At 37.1% G+C, this 15,578-nt stretch overlaps 2 protein-coding genes across 3 annotated transcripts; both read left to right on the top strand.

Annotated features, from left to right (window-relative positions):
* Positions 1-2,255: 2,255 nt before the first annotated feature.
* LOC107263772 (tropomyosin-1) lies at positions 2,256-8,878 on the top strand. Its single transcript, XM_015731329.2, has 7 exons — positions 2,256-2,409; positions 5,127-5,414; positions 5,529-5,662; positions 5,798-5,986; positions 6,147-6,222; positions 6,313-6,445; positions 8,400-8,878. The coding sequence occupies exons 2-7, from the start codon at positions 5,175-5,177 to the stop codon at positions 8,480-8,482; spliced, it is 855 nt and encodes a 284-aa protein (XP_015586815.1). The 5' UTR covers positions 2,256-2,409; positions 5,127-5,174; the 3' UTR covers positions 8,483-8,878.
* Positions 8,879-9,255: 377 nt separating this feature from the next.
* On the top strand, positions 9,256-13,846 carry LOC107263485 (protein AF-9). Of its 2 annotated transcripts, none has more exons than XM_025080450.1 (4): positions 9,256-9,270; positions 9,763-9,906; positions 9,978-10,240; positions 10,322-13,846. In XM_025080450.1, the coding sequence occupies exons 2-4, from the start codon at positions 9,768-9,770 to the stop codon at positions 12,128-12,130; spliced, it is 2,211 nt and encodes a 736-aa protein (XP_024936218.1). In that variant the 5' UTR covers positions 9,256-9,270; positions 9,763-9,767; the 3' UTR covers positions 12,131-13,846. The 2 variants fall into 2 exon arrangements, with proteins under 2 accessions (XP_024936218.1, XP_015586233.1); XM_015730747.2 differs by lacking the exon at positions 9,256-9,270 and adding an exon at positions 9,302-9,492.
* Positions 13,847-15,578: the final 1,732 nt, after the last annotated feature.

The raw sequence follows: 15,578 nt of genomic DNA, 5'->3' as shown, positions 1-15,578 counted from the left end.
ATTATCACTTTTTATCATGTCAAAATAAATATCTTCACGGAGTCGATGATCTGCTCAGTGTACATACAACAGAGTAAAATCTTAGTCATCTGACATGTTTTATATTAGCTATTATATTTTCGTACTACTAAAATCAGTTTTTAGTTAGTTCCTTCTTCTAGATTCTTATAACAAGATGACGTATCAGTTAATCTACTGATGCGCTTTACCAAAACAGATATATCCTTCAGATCTGACAGTCAAAATGAACCCAATGATGATTCTCGCATGGAACTCAGGTACAGGCAAAACTTATATCTTCAGAAATTATAACGTATGTTATTTTCTTGGTAATTCCATGAATTTCACAGTTTTTTTTACAAGAAAATTTAATTCAGATTCTATTATATGCATACTAATTATATTAATGGATTCTTATGGATTCATTTGGTATTCACCTGTCTAGATTTGAGAGTACCTCTTTTGGACATGGTAAGGTTAAGCTCAGGCCTAAACGGCTTACGCAAGCTCATTATTTTTGGCTGCTGTCCAATAAGAATGGCGTTGTCCTCTCCTGTTGTATCGTTGCTCGATGTAAATATTTCTGTGGGGATTTTCACGTCTCGTGTGCAACGTATCGCGAATGCCATGTCTCACTGTAACAGAACCAGCTAATTTTTACGTTATAGTCACGATATTTGTATTTTTTATCGTCGAACGTGACGCTGCTATACGTAAGTAAAAAAAAATGATCGGCATAGTTTCATGGATCAAAATAAGCTATGAATTTTAGAATGAAGAAATTTTAACTACGCGACTTTGGAAAAAAAATTTATTCGTGCAGGTTTGAAGAAGATGGGACTAATTTGGCTTTCTGAAATCTTTACATCTTCAAGTATAGTTCGGTAACTTAGGCTCTAAGAATTACATTTTCAAAAATGCGAAAATTCTTTATTTATATAGCACAGTATCTACAAACTTCAATGAATCAGAAAAGGGGGTGCTGTATTTTGGAATCGTGCGCCATCTTTCTTTTCTACACTAGAGTCACGACACAAGAAATTCATGCTGAATTCAGTTCTACGTCTATTTCTATAATATCGATGGTACAACAATGAAGTAAATTATAATCTGTTTCTCGTCACACATTACAGATGGTGCTCTCGTCACATTCCCATCGTTCTTAGTCAGAAACGGCACGCGTGTGACGCATCGGTAGCAAAATAAATAACATTTTTTTTTACAAATGAAACGGTACCGTATTCGAAAAAAAAAATCCTAGGAAACTCTGGGATTTCATAATATTGTTGTTTTTTTTTAATCCAAGATTTTTCATTAATCGAACAAGCAGCGTCAATTTATTATAAAGATCTAACCTTAATACAAAACGGCGGTAGTTTAAAAATGGAATCTCATATGTTTTACGTAAATGGAATTTCTATGAATAGAATGAAAATCCTGTAATTGAGCTTCTTGTATTGTGACATAGTTTTTTTTAAGTTTAGAGTGATTTTTCGTAATGGATTCAAAGCAATCCAAAGAGGAACAAGTAAGTAAGTTAAACTGATACTCGACACTTTTTCTGACAAATATAACGATCTGATTGGCCAAACATTCGCCTCCTCGTATTTTTTTTCATTTTGACTCGGATGATTCTGCTCCCTGATTATTTTAGCAGTTCGCTTCCGTTGCGTTCCCAAATTCTTCAATAAACTCCACGTCTTCTAGAATCCAAAATTGAGAACGCGTGGAAAGATGTTTTAGCTAGTATTACTTTTTTTTTTATTTCTTATTTCACAAGTTCAAGGACAAAAAGTTAATTTCAAAATTTTGAACTAGGTCCTGCGTCATACAAGTGTATCTTTCAGGGATATTTTAATAGATCTTGAGCAGAGTGAGACCAATAGTTAATCCTACGAAATAATTTTCGTTTTCGTTTATTATAACAAGGCAAATTGTAAATCTACTATTTTTCAGGTTACATTTTGGAATTTCGATTTACCAACGCATTCACCGTTTCTCAATACCAACATGAGTGAATGCAGTGTGACGTTAATATAAAGGATATACAAAATTGTAGATTATAATATTTATACGAGTAACGAGTAGATGCGAGTGCGTAAAAATGAATTTGTTCAAAAAAAAAAAAAAGAAACAAAAAAAATAACAAAGAGACGCAGGAGAGTTCGCTAAAAATGCCACACCACAATTTCGCACCGTAAACTGAAAAACGAGAACCGTCAAAAGGGACAAGAAAAGGAAGCAGCCCCAATACACTGTAACAGCGCCTAACGACGTCGGCGTCGTAGTGTCGGTGAGGAGCCGTGGTCTTATGCTCGCCATTTTTGGGTTCCCCACCCGCGACTTTTGGAAACCCAACGTCGACGGGCGTCGCGACGGCACTCGACTCGCGTCGCTCTGCTCGCTCGGGTAAGTAAGTGCTCACGAGGCGCGTGTAATATATAATTTTTCCAAATAAATTACTCGCTCTCTATAACATTACGATTTAAAAAAAAAACCGTGCTTTGAAAAACGTCAAAACCGGAAATATGCATCCCGACGAGAATGCAAAATTTCAAAACAAACAAAATCTCACCAAAAATCAACCCGAATCGAATGAAAGTAGAAAAAATTCCCCAAAACAATTTTCCCAAAAAATTTTCATACGTTACCTGCGTACTGAAATTTTCAAAAAAATTGTTCAGCCTCTTCTAACATCCTGTGTTTCGCGCGTGTGTGTAGTTACGTAAAAACAAAAAAAAAAATTTCATCTACAGTCACAACGATCATGGAACATCGTGTAACACCGTGTAAAGGAATACTTGACGATTCTTTCATTTTTCTCTTTTATTTTTTTTTTTTGAAATATCAAAGCTTCTAAGGTCATTATTCCAGGAGATGATGATCGCACCAAGCTTTCCCGGCCGATACAAGTACCGTCCGCAGGATCATCATCCTCCTCCAGGACTCTATCTACTATGCACTGACGCTATATTAACAACGCTTCGCTTGCGCTTCCGCAGGAACTTGCTTTCGGCTTGTTACGATACGTAATGTCGTAAGTAGCGTTAACAATTAGATATTAATTATTAACAGAGTGTTCAGTGAGTCAGAGAGCTTATTTCCATGTAACTGCAGTGAACTGCAATGTGTTTCTGTGTTCTTTGGCAAACTTGTGTATGATTTTTTAGAATGACGTAGGTATTGGATATATAAGTAAAGTTTATAAGCTTCTTACTGTTACGTAATGTTGTGATTACAAATTATCACTGGTGAATCTTCCATTAACGAAGCACCTAATTACCTACCGATCTGACCATACCTTTATCTTACTATTTTCCTACTAAAAATATTGATAGTAGTTCGATTATTGGTAACTAACAAGAATTTTCTGATAAGTGCATTGATTTGTAAATACAGTGAAAATTAATATTATTAATTCGGCGCTGTCATTATTTTGATTAATACAGTTTGATCGTTAAATGGCGCGCTTTTTAAAGCGAGTAGAAATTTTTGAATTTAATAAAATAATAAAAATAAATATTTATTACGCCGAGTAATCATGGAGTAGTCAAAATTTGAATCGACGAGTGAATACGAAATTTTTCAAAAATGACAATGCCTCATATTAAATTGCTTAATTAATCAATGGCCTAATTATATTGCGCGCTATGACAGACACACATTGGCATATGTAAAATAGGAGTCAGGTTATTCGATAGGTCGAGAGTCTGTAGCCGTTGAAAAGTTTAGATGAAATGATGACGTGCTGTGAGATCTAAAAATCGAAGAAAAAAAATGGCGGCCGAATTTCTCACGCGTCAATAGCTCCTTCGTGCCAATCCCGTCGCTTCAAATTCGGAAAAGCGAATTCGACTCGGTTCTCCCCAGTCGAATCCGAAGAAGGGTGTCGGTTAATGAAACAGTGTGTAACGGAGGCTGAGGCGTTTCGCAAAGTTTCGTAAAGATCTATAAATAAAAGCCCGTGGGCAGTTAGATCGGGTGTCGGTCCGCCATTGGCGGACCAAGTAAAGCTCTTCATCCTTCTGGCTCATCGAGAGAGAAAGTGACGCCGATAGGGAGAAACAGGAATGATACAGGGCAGAAAGAGAAAAAAGGAAACAGCCAAGCAACTGTTTCCCGATATAAAGAACGTCAGGGCACGAACTATGAAATAATAGAGAGATAAGCCAGCAATTCCCTGTTTTCAGACGGTCCATAACGCCCGCCGTGACAATTCCTGCTTATTTTCTTCGTACTGCCCTTAGATAACGTTTCTTGTAATTAATTTTCATAGCCAATTCCAATAATGGCAATTCCATTCTACCCTCATGACAATTCCCAGTGATTTTTATACATGCAATTCCAATTAAGCGCTTACCGAGATGGGATCGGAATTTCAAAAAAATAGCAATTCCCTAATACCTCAATGTCAACTCTCCGTACTGTTCTAAAGCTCAGTTCACGTCGTACGCAATTCCAATATAGAATCATAATTTTCCACCAATGACGCAGACTCTCGCCGACTGGCAATTCCATCGATTCTTTCCTTTTCTTTTAATACGGCTATCTCCTGATTTCGGTGGACCCTCCTTCGTGGCCATTTAATTTTACTATCTACGTAGAGGTATATACCTACGTGTGTATATATCTACCACGGGATTTCGGCTTCCTGAAGCAGCCACGCCGTCCACGTATTTATAGAATCCTCGCAGCCTGGCTATTTCCGTAGACTTTGCTTCCACGATGGCATTCTCGGGTATAAGCTGTGCCAACGAGTCAGGGCACCCGACGGCACCGACCCAGTATCATCATCGTCACGTTCAGAAATACGAAAGACGCCATATTACCTTCGACGAATTGCCTCACCTGTTTCTTTATCTCGTCCTCGTCTCGTACAAGAAGTTTCTGTACTTTTGACTTTTCGTCTTACGAGAATCGATGATCGACGGTCGAAACAAAAAATGGCAAAGTCATTGGAACAAAAGTAATTATCTCCAATGATCGATTGTTGATCAATTATACCCATTACTATTTTTGATAAATATAGAACAAAATGTGACGTCGCGTTAATTGAACCTGACGCACTAGTTCATTTAACTAATAGTCTTGTCTTGTGATGATCTTACCGAACCTATGTTTTACAGCGAACTCGTTAGTTACGTGAGGAAAGTCGCAAAAACAAAGCCGCCACCATGGACGCGATCAAGAAGAAGATGCAAGCGATGAAGCTTGAGAAGGACAACGCGCAGGACAAAGCCGATACCTGCGAGGGACAGGCCAAAGAGGCTAACCTTCGTGCGGATAAAATCCTCGAGGAGGTCGGCGACCTACAGAAGAAGCTTCAGCAGGTCGAAGCTGATCTCGTGGCCAACAAACAGAACCTGGAGCAGGCCAACAAGGACCTAGAGGAGCGTGAGAAGTCCTTGACCAACGTGAGTTGTTATCTTAAATATTAAAAATACATTTTGAAAAGTCTACCTAATGCCTCTTTGATGTGTACTCATGGTACTTTTATTCTAATATAACTGATCTTGCTTCTGTTCCAGGCCGAGTCCGAGGTGGCTGCTTTGAACAGGAAGGTCCAGCTTATTGAGGAGGATCTTGAGAGATCCGAGGAGCGTCTTAACACCGCTACTGCCAAGCTCGCTGAAGCTTCCCAGGCTGCTGACGAGTCCAGCCGGTAACGAGATAGCTGATTAATTGAATAATTGAACATTTGTAATTTTTCATCAAAAGATTTGAAAAAATAGTTGCGTTCCGAGGTCCATTCAATTTTAAGACTAATTTTCATATCTGGCAAACTTCTTCGTTCCAGTATGTGCAAAGTATTGGAGAACCGTTCCCAGCAGGATGAAGAGAGGATGGATCAGCTGACGAACCAGCTCAAGGAAGCACGTCTGCTTGCTGAAGATGCTGACGGCAAGTCCGATGAAGTTTCCCGCAAGCTGGCCTTCGTTGAAGATGAGCTTGAGGTTGCTGAAGATCGTGTCAAGTCTGGTGAAGCGTAAGTCCTTGGTCCGGATATTTATGTAGATGACAGGATCAAGTCTGGTCATATTTTGTGTCTGTTGAGAAAACATTAAAGTGTAGACCGAATGAAGCAAAGTTTAGGTCAAAAGACCAATTTCAAAATATCTAATAATTTCTTTACCGTGCTTCTGTAGCAAGATCATGGAACTTGAGGAAGAATTGAAGGTCGTCGGAAATAGCTTGAAGTCCTTGGAAGTCTCTGAGGAGAAGGTACCAACTTATTTGGCGTCTGTGAAACATTTTTTTTAATACGTACCTGTGTTCTTTGATTAAATTTTGAATTTGTTTTATTCTTCTCAGGCCAACCAACGAGTCGAGGAATTCAAGCGCCAGCTGAAGACCCTGACTGTCAAGCTAAAGGAAGCTGAGGCTCGTGCTGAATTCGCTGAAAAAACTGTCAAGAAGCTGCAGAAGGAGGTTGACAGGCTCGAGGGTGAGTCCGGCACTTTTTACATAAAAATTCTCGAGGCAATTTCTCTTCGTGACGTTTATATTCCTCGGGAGAACGACAGAGAAAGAAAAAGAGTCAGTCTGCAGGAAATTTTGAGTCACTAAAAAATTTAATGAAACGAAAAATTTTCTTTCTCTTTTTCTTACATTCTTTCTTACTTACTCTTAAAATGCTCTTGTCGCCGCCATTGTTTCCTTTGTTTTACGCTTTTTTTTTACACGTCCCTCTATAGTCGTAGTTTAACATCAGTTTCGAGGGGCCATCTTCTTTTGGCTTTCAATGCAAAAGAGTCCCTTGTATATCGATCTGATCTCGAACAGCGACTGTAGTGCCTGTTGACAATTTTACGAAGGCTTCACGCGCCATTTTTATTTAAACAGCTATTATTATTATTATTGATTTTCGTTTTAAGTTCTTTTATGTTTCGCCACCAAAGCAATATTAAAAGCAAGGAGGGTGGATTTGGTATTTCTTCACTTCTTGCTTTAAATCCGTGCTATTAGTTATTATTTTTATAGTTATTAAGTTATTAAGTTTTGCAATTTTTTTTATCTTGTCACGGATTGCGCTGTTGTAAGTAATGAAGTCAAATAATTGTCCATTAACCTATAACCATTTAAGGTTGTCTCAACTGGACCGGTTTTTTTTGAGATAAATACAGCAAAATTCAATGATTGAAATTGATAAGCAGTATAGAGAGAAAAGATCCCACGTGCACAGGAGAACAACCAAGAACTATTCAGAAAAGAAAGAATAACAGATATCAGTGGTCTCGATTAATCCTACGTTGGCGGAATGGTTTCTCATTGCAGACGACTTGTTCCACCAGAAGGAGAAACACAAAGCTATTTGCGACGACTTGGATTCGACATTTGCTGAGCTTACTGGCTACTAAAAACAAACGAGAAAAAAAATACTTAATATACTATCATACATGCAAATTGCACTCCGACAATACTCATACTCTCGGTTCTACACGTGTTTTTCCTCTTTTGATTTCCGTAAAAATCACATTCTCATTAACAATTTCTTCTCTTGTTAAAAATATCTTTAAATGAAAGGAATTCGAAAGGAGAGATCAATTTCATAACAAAAATTAAATATATTCAATTTATATTGCACTTTACATTTTTTTCGGTCTTCTTCAATTATTTACAATTTGATGATTTTTTGGTTATTATTACTTTTCATTAATTTGATATTTGAAATTCGGTCAATTCTTTGTCAGTGTGTAAAAGACCATTTTTAATCGATATACAATTATATTCAAAATATTCAAATTATTACAAATCATATCCAAATGAACCGAGCTCTGCGTTAATTAACGTACTAATCAAGCCTCTCAGAAGTACACGTAAGCACGCATCTCATACCAACACTGTTTTACGTAACGTAGCTTAAGTAACAAAAATATTTTTTTTTTTTGAAAATACATGCAAACAAACAAAAAAGACAAAAATTAGCTTCGCTACAACGGCCGTCGCAATCCAGGTACTTTTGCTCTCCCTCCCGCCCCATTTTCTTAAGCTTTCTCTTGTATTTGAACACCCAGTAGATACTGTCATAATGTACTGTTCTCGTAACTTTTCAAATTCTTAGTCATAAAATATTTTCACTATCCTAACCTAACACTTCGTTTGCTTGCGCATCGAGCTTTCCACTAATGACAATAACAATTATCATTTCTGTAATCCAATAGATTGTAAGTTTCATGAGTAGCACTTTCGAAATTCCACTTCGATCAATTTTCTTGGTTCGTTTAACAGACATTAACGAATGTACCTGTACTTGATTACATCATACACGATTGTAATGTTATTCCTACGAAAGATTAATCCAAAAAATACATTCGTTGTTCACGTTTCTAGTCGGACGGATAGTCGAAAAAAATGTCACGGTGTCGCTAATAATGTTTTTTGTTTTCGAATTTTTGTAGATGAGCTTGGAATCAACAAGGACAGATACAAGTCCCTGGCCGACGAGATGGACTCCACCTTCGCCGAATTGGCTGGCTATTAAAATCAAATATGGGAGGACCCATTTTGTCTTTTTATTTTCATCTTGATTTTGGATCAGACACAAACACAAGGCCGATCCCCATGAAAACATTTGGAACGCTGGAACATCGATAATATATTTAAGAACAACAATGATAATGACTATCAACCGAAAGAAAGATCCAAAAAAATATGTAGAAACGACAAGTAAACAAATGGTTTTACTTTGTTTTGGTTTTTTTTCCTTTGTGGCTACAGTTTACTCGATCTAATGAATACTGTCACCGTTTCATGCACACATCTATTGATAATAAAATGAATATATTGATATATTACATGAATTAATATTATTGCTACGTATTGTACGAAACTCTACGGTATGAATATATTTAATAAAAATGGCTGTATATGTTTTAAATACTTGACAAATCTTATCGCGCCGAAATATTGTCTTCGTAAGTTTAATGAATATTAGCATTTATCAATTTAAATGTATAAAAATACGTAGTATTTAGGTGTGATTATTGAAATATTTGGACGATATTAAATTCTCTTCTGTTGCCTTGTGGATAAAAGTATAAATCGTTATAGCTTTATTAGAATGGCTTTAGATTTCGAAGTTTGATATGTTCCCAAAATTGTTTATTCGCATCTTTGAGTTATCGCGGCATTATTTTCTAAAAATATATCAAGTGTAAGTACGATGTTTGACGTTTTACAATCTTTATTTACATTATTAGCTGGTAATAATTAGTTCACTGGAGATCCGTAGGGGCGCTGTTTCTCTCTGTGCAGATGGCGCTGTTAATTGTACATTTTTTTATCAGAACTTTACAGGACAATAATGGCGACGAGTTCTCGTTGGCGTACACTTTACCTGTTGACAATCCCAATCAGTTTAATATGAAAAGTCACGCGAGTTGGCAAATTTTGAAGTGACAATTGTGTGCTAATGCATTTCTGGCGATCAAAATCGCAAAGCTGCGCGAGAAATCCGGAACTTTTCATAGAAAATTTCGGTTGCCAAGCTATGTAAATTTCTATTTTCATTTTTCGACATTACTCCAATTCACTGGCTCGTTTTTTGAAAAAATATGTCAACTTTCCGTGGAGGCACATTTAGGAGCCTCATGATTTCGTGAAGCATTCGGATGAAGTATCCCAGTGAATTCTAAAACAAAGTCTCTGTCTACTCCATACTCCACTCCTGGCTTCTGCCAATGTGATGGAAGCTTATTCTACTATCCTTAATACCTCGGCGCAGTATTTCCTTGGATAATTACAGTTCCAATTCTTTTCAAGAGAGGATGGCAGTTCGCATTAATCTGGAGTGTGGGCATACGTCTATGTTACGTGAGCGTACCACTCCTGAAGGGTATACTCATGATTGGGAAGTATTTGTGCGTGGTGAAAACAATGCTGACATACAGCAATATATTGACAAAGGTAACCAATTTAATATCTTAAAGACCTTCATATTATTTCTTATTATTTTCTTATTTGATTTCAATATGTAGTGGTATTTCAACTGCACGAGACATTTCCCAGACCAAAGAGGGTATTAAGAGAACCACCTTATATTGTCAAGGAATCTGGTTATGCTGGATTTGTTATACCAATATATGTACATCTGAAAAACAAGGATGAGCCAAAAAGATTTCAGATAAATTATGATTTGGTATTACAACATGGACCAGCAATAAATAATGTTATTCGGCACACGCAAACCTTTTTTAATCCTTCAGATGACTTTAGAAGAAAGCTATTGAAAGGTGGTGCTGTAAGTATTATTTTTTTATTAGAAATTTTTGTAAGTAATATAATTCATCGTATCGCTATAGTTTCAATGGCTTTATTCTAGGTGGTAGTGTCAAACGCTATTGGTGCTTCAGATAAAGGAGAGTCAAAAAATACAACTCTAATGGTGGGTAAACCGAAATTAAGTGGTTCTGAAGTAAAAAAACATCGACTTCCAGAATCTCGACCATCGAGCTCCTTTACAGATCTCTTTGGCACACCAATAAAAACTGTCAAGGGTTCTCCAGACAACAAGAAAGCATTGTCTACAGATAAAACAACGAGTAACTTGAAACCACCTGGTGTAAATGAGAAATCTGATAAACTAGAGAAGATCTTGAAAACAAAGCACAGTCCCCACAAAGATGGCAGAAAGGAAAAAGTTTCTGGGGAAGAAAAAAAGGAAAAAAAGGATAAAGATCATGCAAAGGACAAGGATCGTAATAAGGATAAATTAAAACGACCTCCAAGTCCTGAGAATAAAAGTAGTCATTTAAGTCCTGGTATTAAGAGGACGTCTTCTCCCCTTCCGATAAAGAAACCAGCGAGTCCTATACCTCAGCCCTTGAAAAGGCCATCCTCACCCAGAGCCAAAGAGAAGGAAGCTAAGAAGCCTCTTATAGACAAAGAGCGGGATAAGGATAAGGAAAAAATTAAAGATACCTCGAAAACCTTGACTGATAGCTTGAAGAGTGAGCGTAAGAAAGACAAGAAGAAGCACAAAGAAGACAGGGATAAGGAAAGAAAGGAGAAGCACAAGGATAGGGATCGCGAGAAGTCGAAAGAAGCTGCGAAGAATTCTGAGAAGAAACCAGAAAAACTGGAAAAATTCGAAAAAGTTGACAAGGAGAAAAACCAGGAACCGAAACCCATGAAAGAGGGTCGAAAGTCGCCAAAGCCATCAAAGATAGTAGAGAAGGTTGCAGATGATAAGCAGGTAAAGGAGAAAGTGGATAAAAGTGACAAGATCGATAAGACAAAGGAGGCTAAAAGTGATAAGGATCGTCCAAAGCACAAACATAAGAAGAGAGATAAGAAAGATCGCAGAGATGGTAGCAAGGAACACGAAAAAAAGGAAAAACGGGATAAGGTTAAATCTTCCTCAGAGAAGCAAAATAATCTCTCAGCCCAATCAGCAAATTCTCTAGCGACACTTGCAACGGAAATTGTTGATAGAGATAGTAGTGATTCAGCACCATCCCCAGATGACGATTCACTATCCGAATCAAAACCGCTAGCTACCTTCCGTAAAGATCCTGGAGCAACATCGATTCCATCGACAGAAATGGCGAGACCTCCGTCACCGCCGCCACCCTTAGAAGTGAAAAAAGAACGCGGTGAACGGACCAAAAAAGATAAGTCGAAAGCTGGTCGCGCCGAGGAGCGTGAACGAAAGCGTAAACGCAGAAGCGATAGCAAAGGAGATGAAGAGCCAATAATAAAACGTGAAAAAGATCGAGGACGATCAACTTCACCGCCTTTGGAACCAGTGTCATCGAGTCAGTCTCCGGTTGCCATAGACGCAGAGTCTGTTCACCCTACAAAGGACAAAGAAGATCGTACTGAATCTTCCGAAGTGATCAAGACTGAAGGTGATGCGGAACAGGTAGCACCAGACTCTACGAACAATGCAATTCCTGAATCGGAGATGAGCGAAGCGCCTTTAGTCTTCTCCGAGGATTACGTGTCACAATTGAAAGATCTTCAGCAGAAGATTATGACTCTTCAGGACAATCAGGAACTTCAGAGGGTCGTGCAGGTGATAGCGGAAACAGGACAGTACGAAATCACCAAGAAAACGTTTGACTTTGATCTTTGTACCCTGGACCGTAGGACGGTGCAACGATTACAGCAGTTCTTCTCTGCTTCGTGACCAGCCATCCCTTAATCGAAGTAAAGTATGGCTGACTGATTGTGCATGTGACCGTGTAGTGATTCTACAGTGGCAAAAAAATTATGTGGTGTGTTTCCATAGCGCGATCTGTGATTATTAATGACAGAGACAGGAATGTCGTCTATTCCGGGCGAGAAAAGTGGATTCGCATTCTTTTTGTTCGACCAACGAAGATGACGTTTCTGCGGATCCTAGCATTTACCTCGGTTTTCAGCATCGGCAGCGGCAGCAGCTCTCTAAAAAAAAACGAAAAATCCGCGGATCATAGATCTTAGGACTGTCCGGAAGTCTGTCCAGAGAATCCATATATTCGAATCTGTTGTTCTGAAATTTATATGTTGTATTCGAGTCTTCGGTGCATACAGTAGTACATGCAGGCTCATTTATAATTTCTTATTTCTGCAATGCCAAAGACATTTTATTTTTGACTGCACAAACCAGGAGCTTTCTTACGCGTATAAATAATATATTAACATCGTGCGTCTTTTTCGATGAATTTATCGACAGGATTTTGTACAGTAAAGGTGTCGGATCGCTGTTTTTCTAAAACAGGATAATAAATTTTATAAAAATTTCTACACATTGGTCCATGTGAGCGAATAAGATATTATTCTTGTATGGCGTCCACCGAATTTATCAATTACGATGTCCATCAGTTATCTGTCGATAAAGTAGAATATTCTTATAAAATGGGAAAGACTCATTGCGCGAAAATCTTGTAACGATCTGCATTACAATTATCGACAATGATTTCATGACTCACAGAAATTACGTTAAATTTTTTTTTTAAGTTCGTATGCATGCAAGACTAGGAACTTTGGAGAGATTTATTGATGAAAGTTATCTGGTTTGTAATATACAAACGGATAATTTTGACCTCCGGTAAGAAGAGCTGCCTGGTAGATTATATATACATACACATATATAGATATATATACATATATAAAAAAAGAAAGGAAGTAATCCAATCTCATGAAATTCAGAACGCCACGTATTTATTGTTAGTTTTCGTCAGTTAAAGTTACGACAACGCGCTCGTTAGTTCTGCAAAGCAAGCGACTAATAATTTATTTATGGTTACTGATAAGTGATTTGTATTGGCGTGAACAAATGCCGATAATGTAAAGGTTGTTACCGAAACTAGTGGAAGAAGCCAACTCTACACAGTTAATTCTTATACAATTGGCCCATGTAGAGTTGGATGCGACTCATTGCGAAAGTTCGCGATTAATGTTGCATTATCTACAGTCGGTAAAGTCAAATGTACTACCACGTTTCTCTATTTTTTTTTCTTTTATCAAGATCCCTATTTCTTTAACGACAAAATTTTGGTGTTTTGATTTTTTTTTTTTCTAATTATAATTAGACACGTAATATAAAATAGAGAAACATAGGTAATCGTAAGACGGGAGAGAACACTTGCACAAAATTCAGTTTTCAGGGGTCGACTGAATAATGATTGAATTATTCTTTTCTCTCGCGTCACTGTAAATAATTGAATAAATTCATAATTAATTGTAAAAATCGCGCTGTACAATTACTCGTTGTGCGACAACGAGGTGGTCTGCTATATTCTTGTTTTTTTTTTCTTTTCTTTTTTGAGCCTGATCATCTATCACATTGTAAAATTGTGCCTCCAAAATGTGCTCTTTGTGCGAAATATACACGTGTTCAATCACGAAATTCATTCAACAAGATATGGGAAATTTTAATGAGGTAATGCATAATAGCATGTATGAACCATATTCCTCTATAGCGATCAACTGAATAGTGCTCCTAATGCAAATACATTCATAAAGTATTGATGCAAATTTTACCGTATCAACAGACGGTAATAAGTGCGTTATTTGAACATTGACAAACATAACGTGTCCAAATTTCCGAATAAAAAAGCACCTGCAAGAATTTTGAGATATCCTTGAATTCTCATAATGAGTAACTAGAAATCCTTTGCATGATGGTCAAAAACGTTTGATTGCCTGCAACTTTCATTAATTCAGAATTGATAGTCGCACTTTGCGTATTAGACTTATTTATCATGCGCAGACCACACAAGGACACAATATACATATATACTTACTATAATATATTATATTGTTATATTTGAGAGTGCAGAAAAACAAACAAAAAATTAATAATTGTAAAATTCATTCGTCATAAACTCTAACGTCGGGCAATACTAGAAGAGACAAAATGACACTAGAGAATTATGACAGCGAAATGAAAGAATATATATATATATATATATATATATATATATATATATATATATATATATATGTTTGTACAGAAATAGAAAGAATTGCATTCTATCGGTTTCCAGTATATGTAATTTTAAATCTACGCCACACACACCCTACTTTCTAAAGTATAGTGTATAGCTTTCGCGATCGCATTGTATTACACCGTTCTAGCAATTTTTTTATGTAACAACAATTAGCAGAAAGGGATACGGAATGAATAGGGATGCTCGACTTCAAGACTTATACGGAAAGTATAACTTTCGGAATAACTAGATCTTCGGTTGAATACACATCCTTATATAAATTTCATTTTGATAATTATCCGTTTCACCTGTTATACGTTTGAATCTCCATTGCCTAGCTTTATATTTTTTTTCATCAACTCTCCAGTTTTTGCATGTTACGTTTTCCAAATTACCATAAAATACATTTTTTTCTAAATGAGCATTTCCAAATAATATACTGACATAATCAAAATATCTATGTATGACGTATCTGATTAAAACTTATTTAATGTATTACATTGTTGCCGGTAGAATGGGTAACTTAATGTATGTACACGTTTGTTGCAATTAGCTTTATATCTACTGCCGTCAAACACAAAGTCTCATCAGACCTCAATAATGCCTTTATATTTGTAAATTTAAAGATGTATGTAAGATATCTTTATTATATAGTTCCTCCTGTGTGCCGGTATAAATTTTAACATCACGAGCAATAGTGCATTTAGTCATTATAAGCTTTATCCTCCATGAAAAGTTTTTAAGATTCCTGATCTGGCAAAGTTATCTTAAAACAGTCTATGGCAGAGATGAGTAGGGAGATGCACAGCGCTACGGTTTTAGGGGATACCAAAAGCGTGGCCCTGAATCGCAGCGGCGAGTCCGGGAGTAGGATTCTGTGATCATCGCCTCCGTCGATAATGCGAATCCCGTCTTAACCGAGCGGACCGCGATCACGAACGTGTAGCTTGGCGGGCAAAGGCTCTTCCCTACTTAAGTACCTCTTGGGATCTCGGAGAAATTAAGATATGTCACTGGTTTGATTCACAAGTCTGCTTGTACGTACAACTGGTGCGATAAAGCTGTGAAGCCGCCTTTACATCATTTACTTTCAAAGTCCACTATGATCTTTGGATTTCGCTGCGGTCGCGAAAATTTCACATAATATTCCTGTGCGTATAA

Source organism: Cephus cinctus, unplaced genomic scaffold (genome assembly GCF_000341935.2).
Source record: "Cephus cinctus unplaced genomic scaffold, Ccin1 Ccin1_scaffold0013, whole genome shotgun sequence".
Taxonomy (NCBI): Eukaryota; Metazoa; Arthropoda; class Insecta; order Hymenoptera; family Cephidae; genus Cephus; species Cephus cinctus.
Note: the sequence above shows the minus strand (reverse complement) of the source record. Positions and strands in the feature narration are given on the sequence as shown.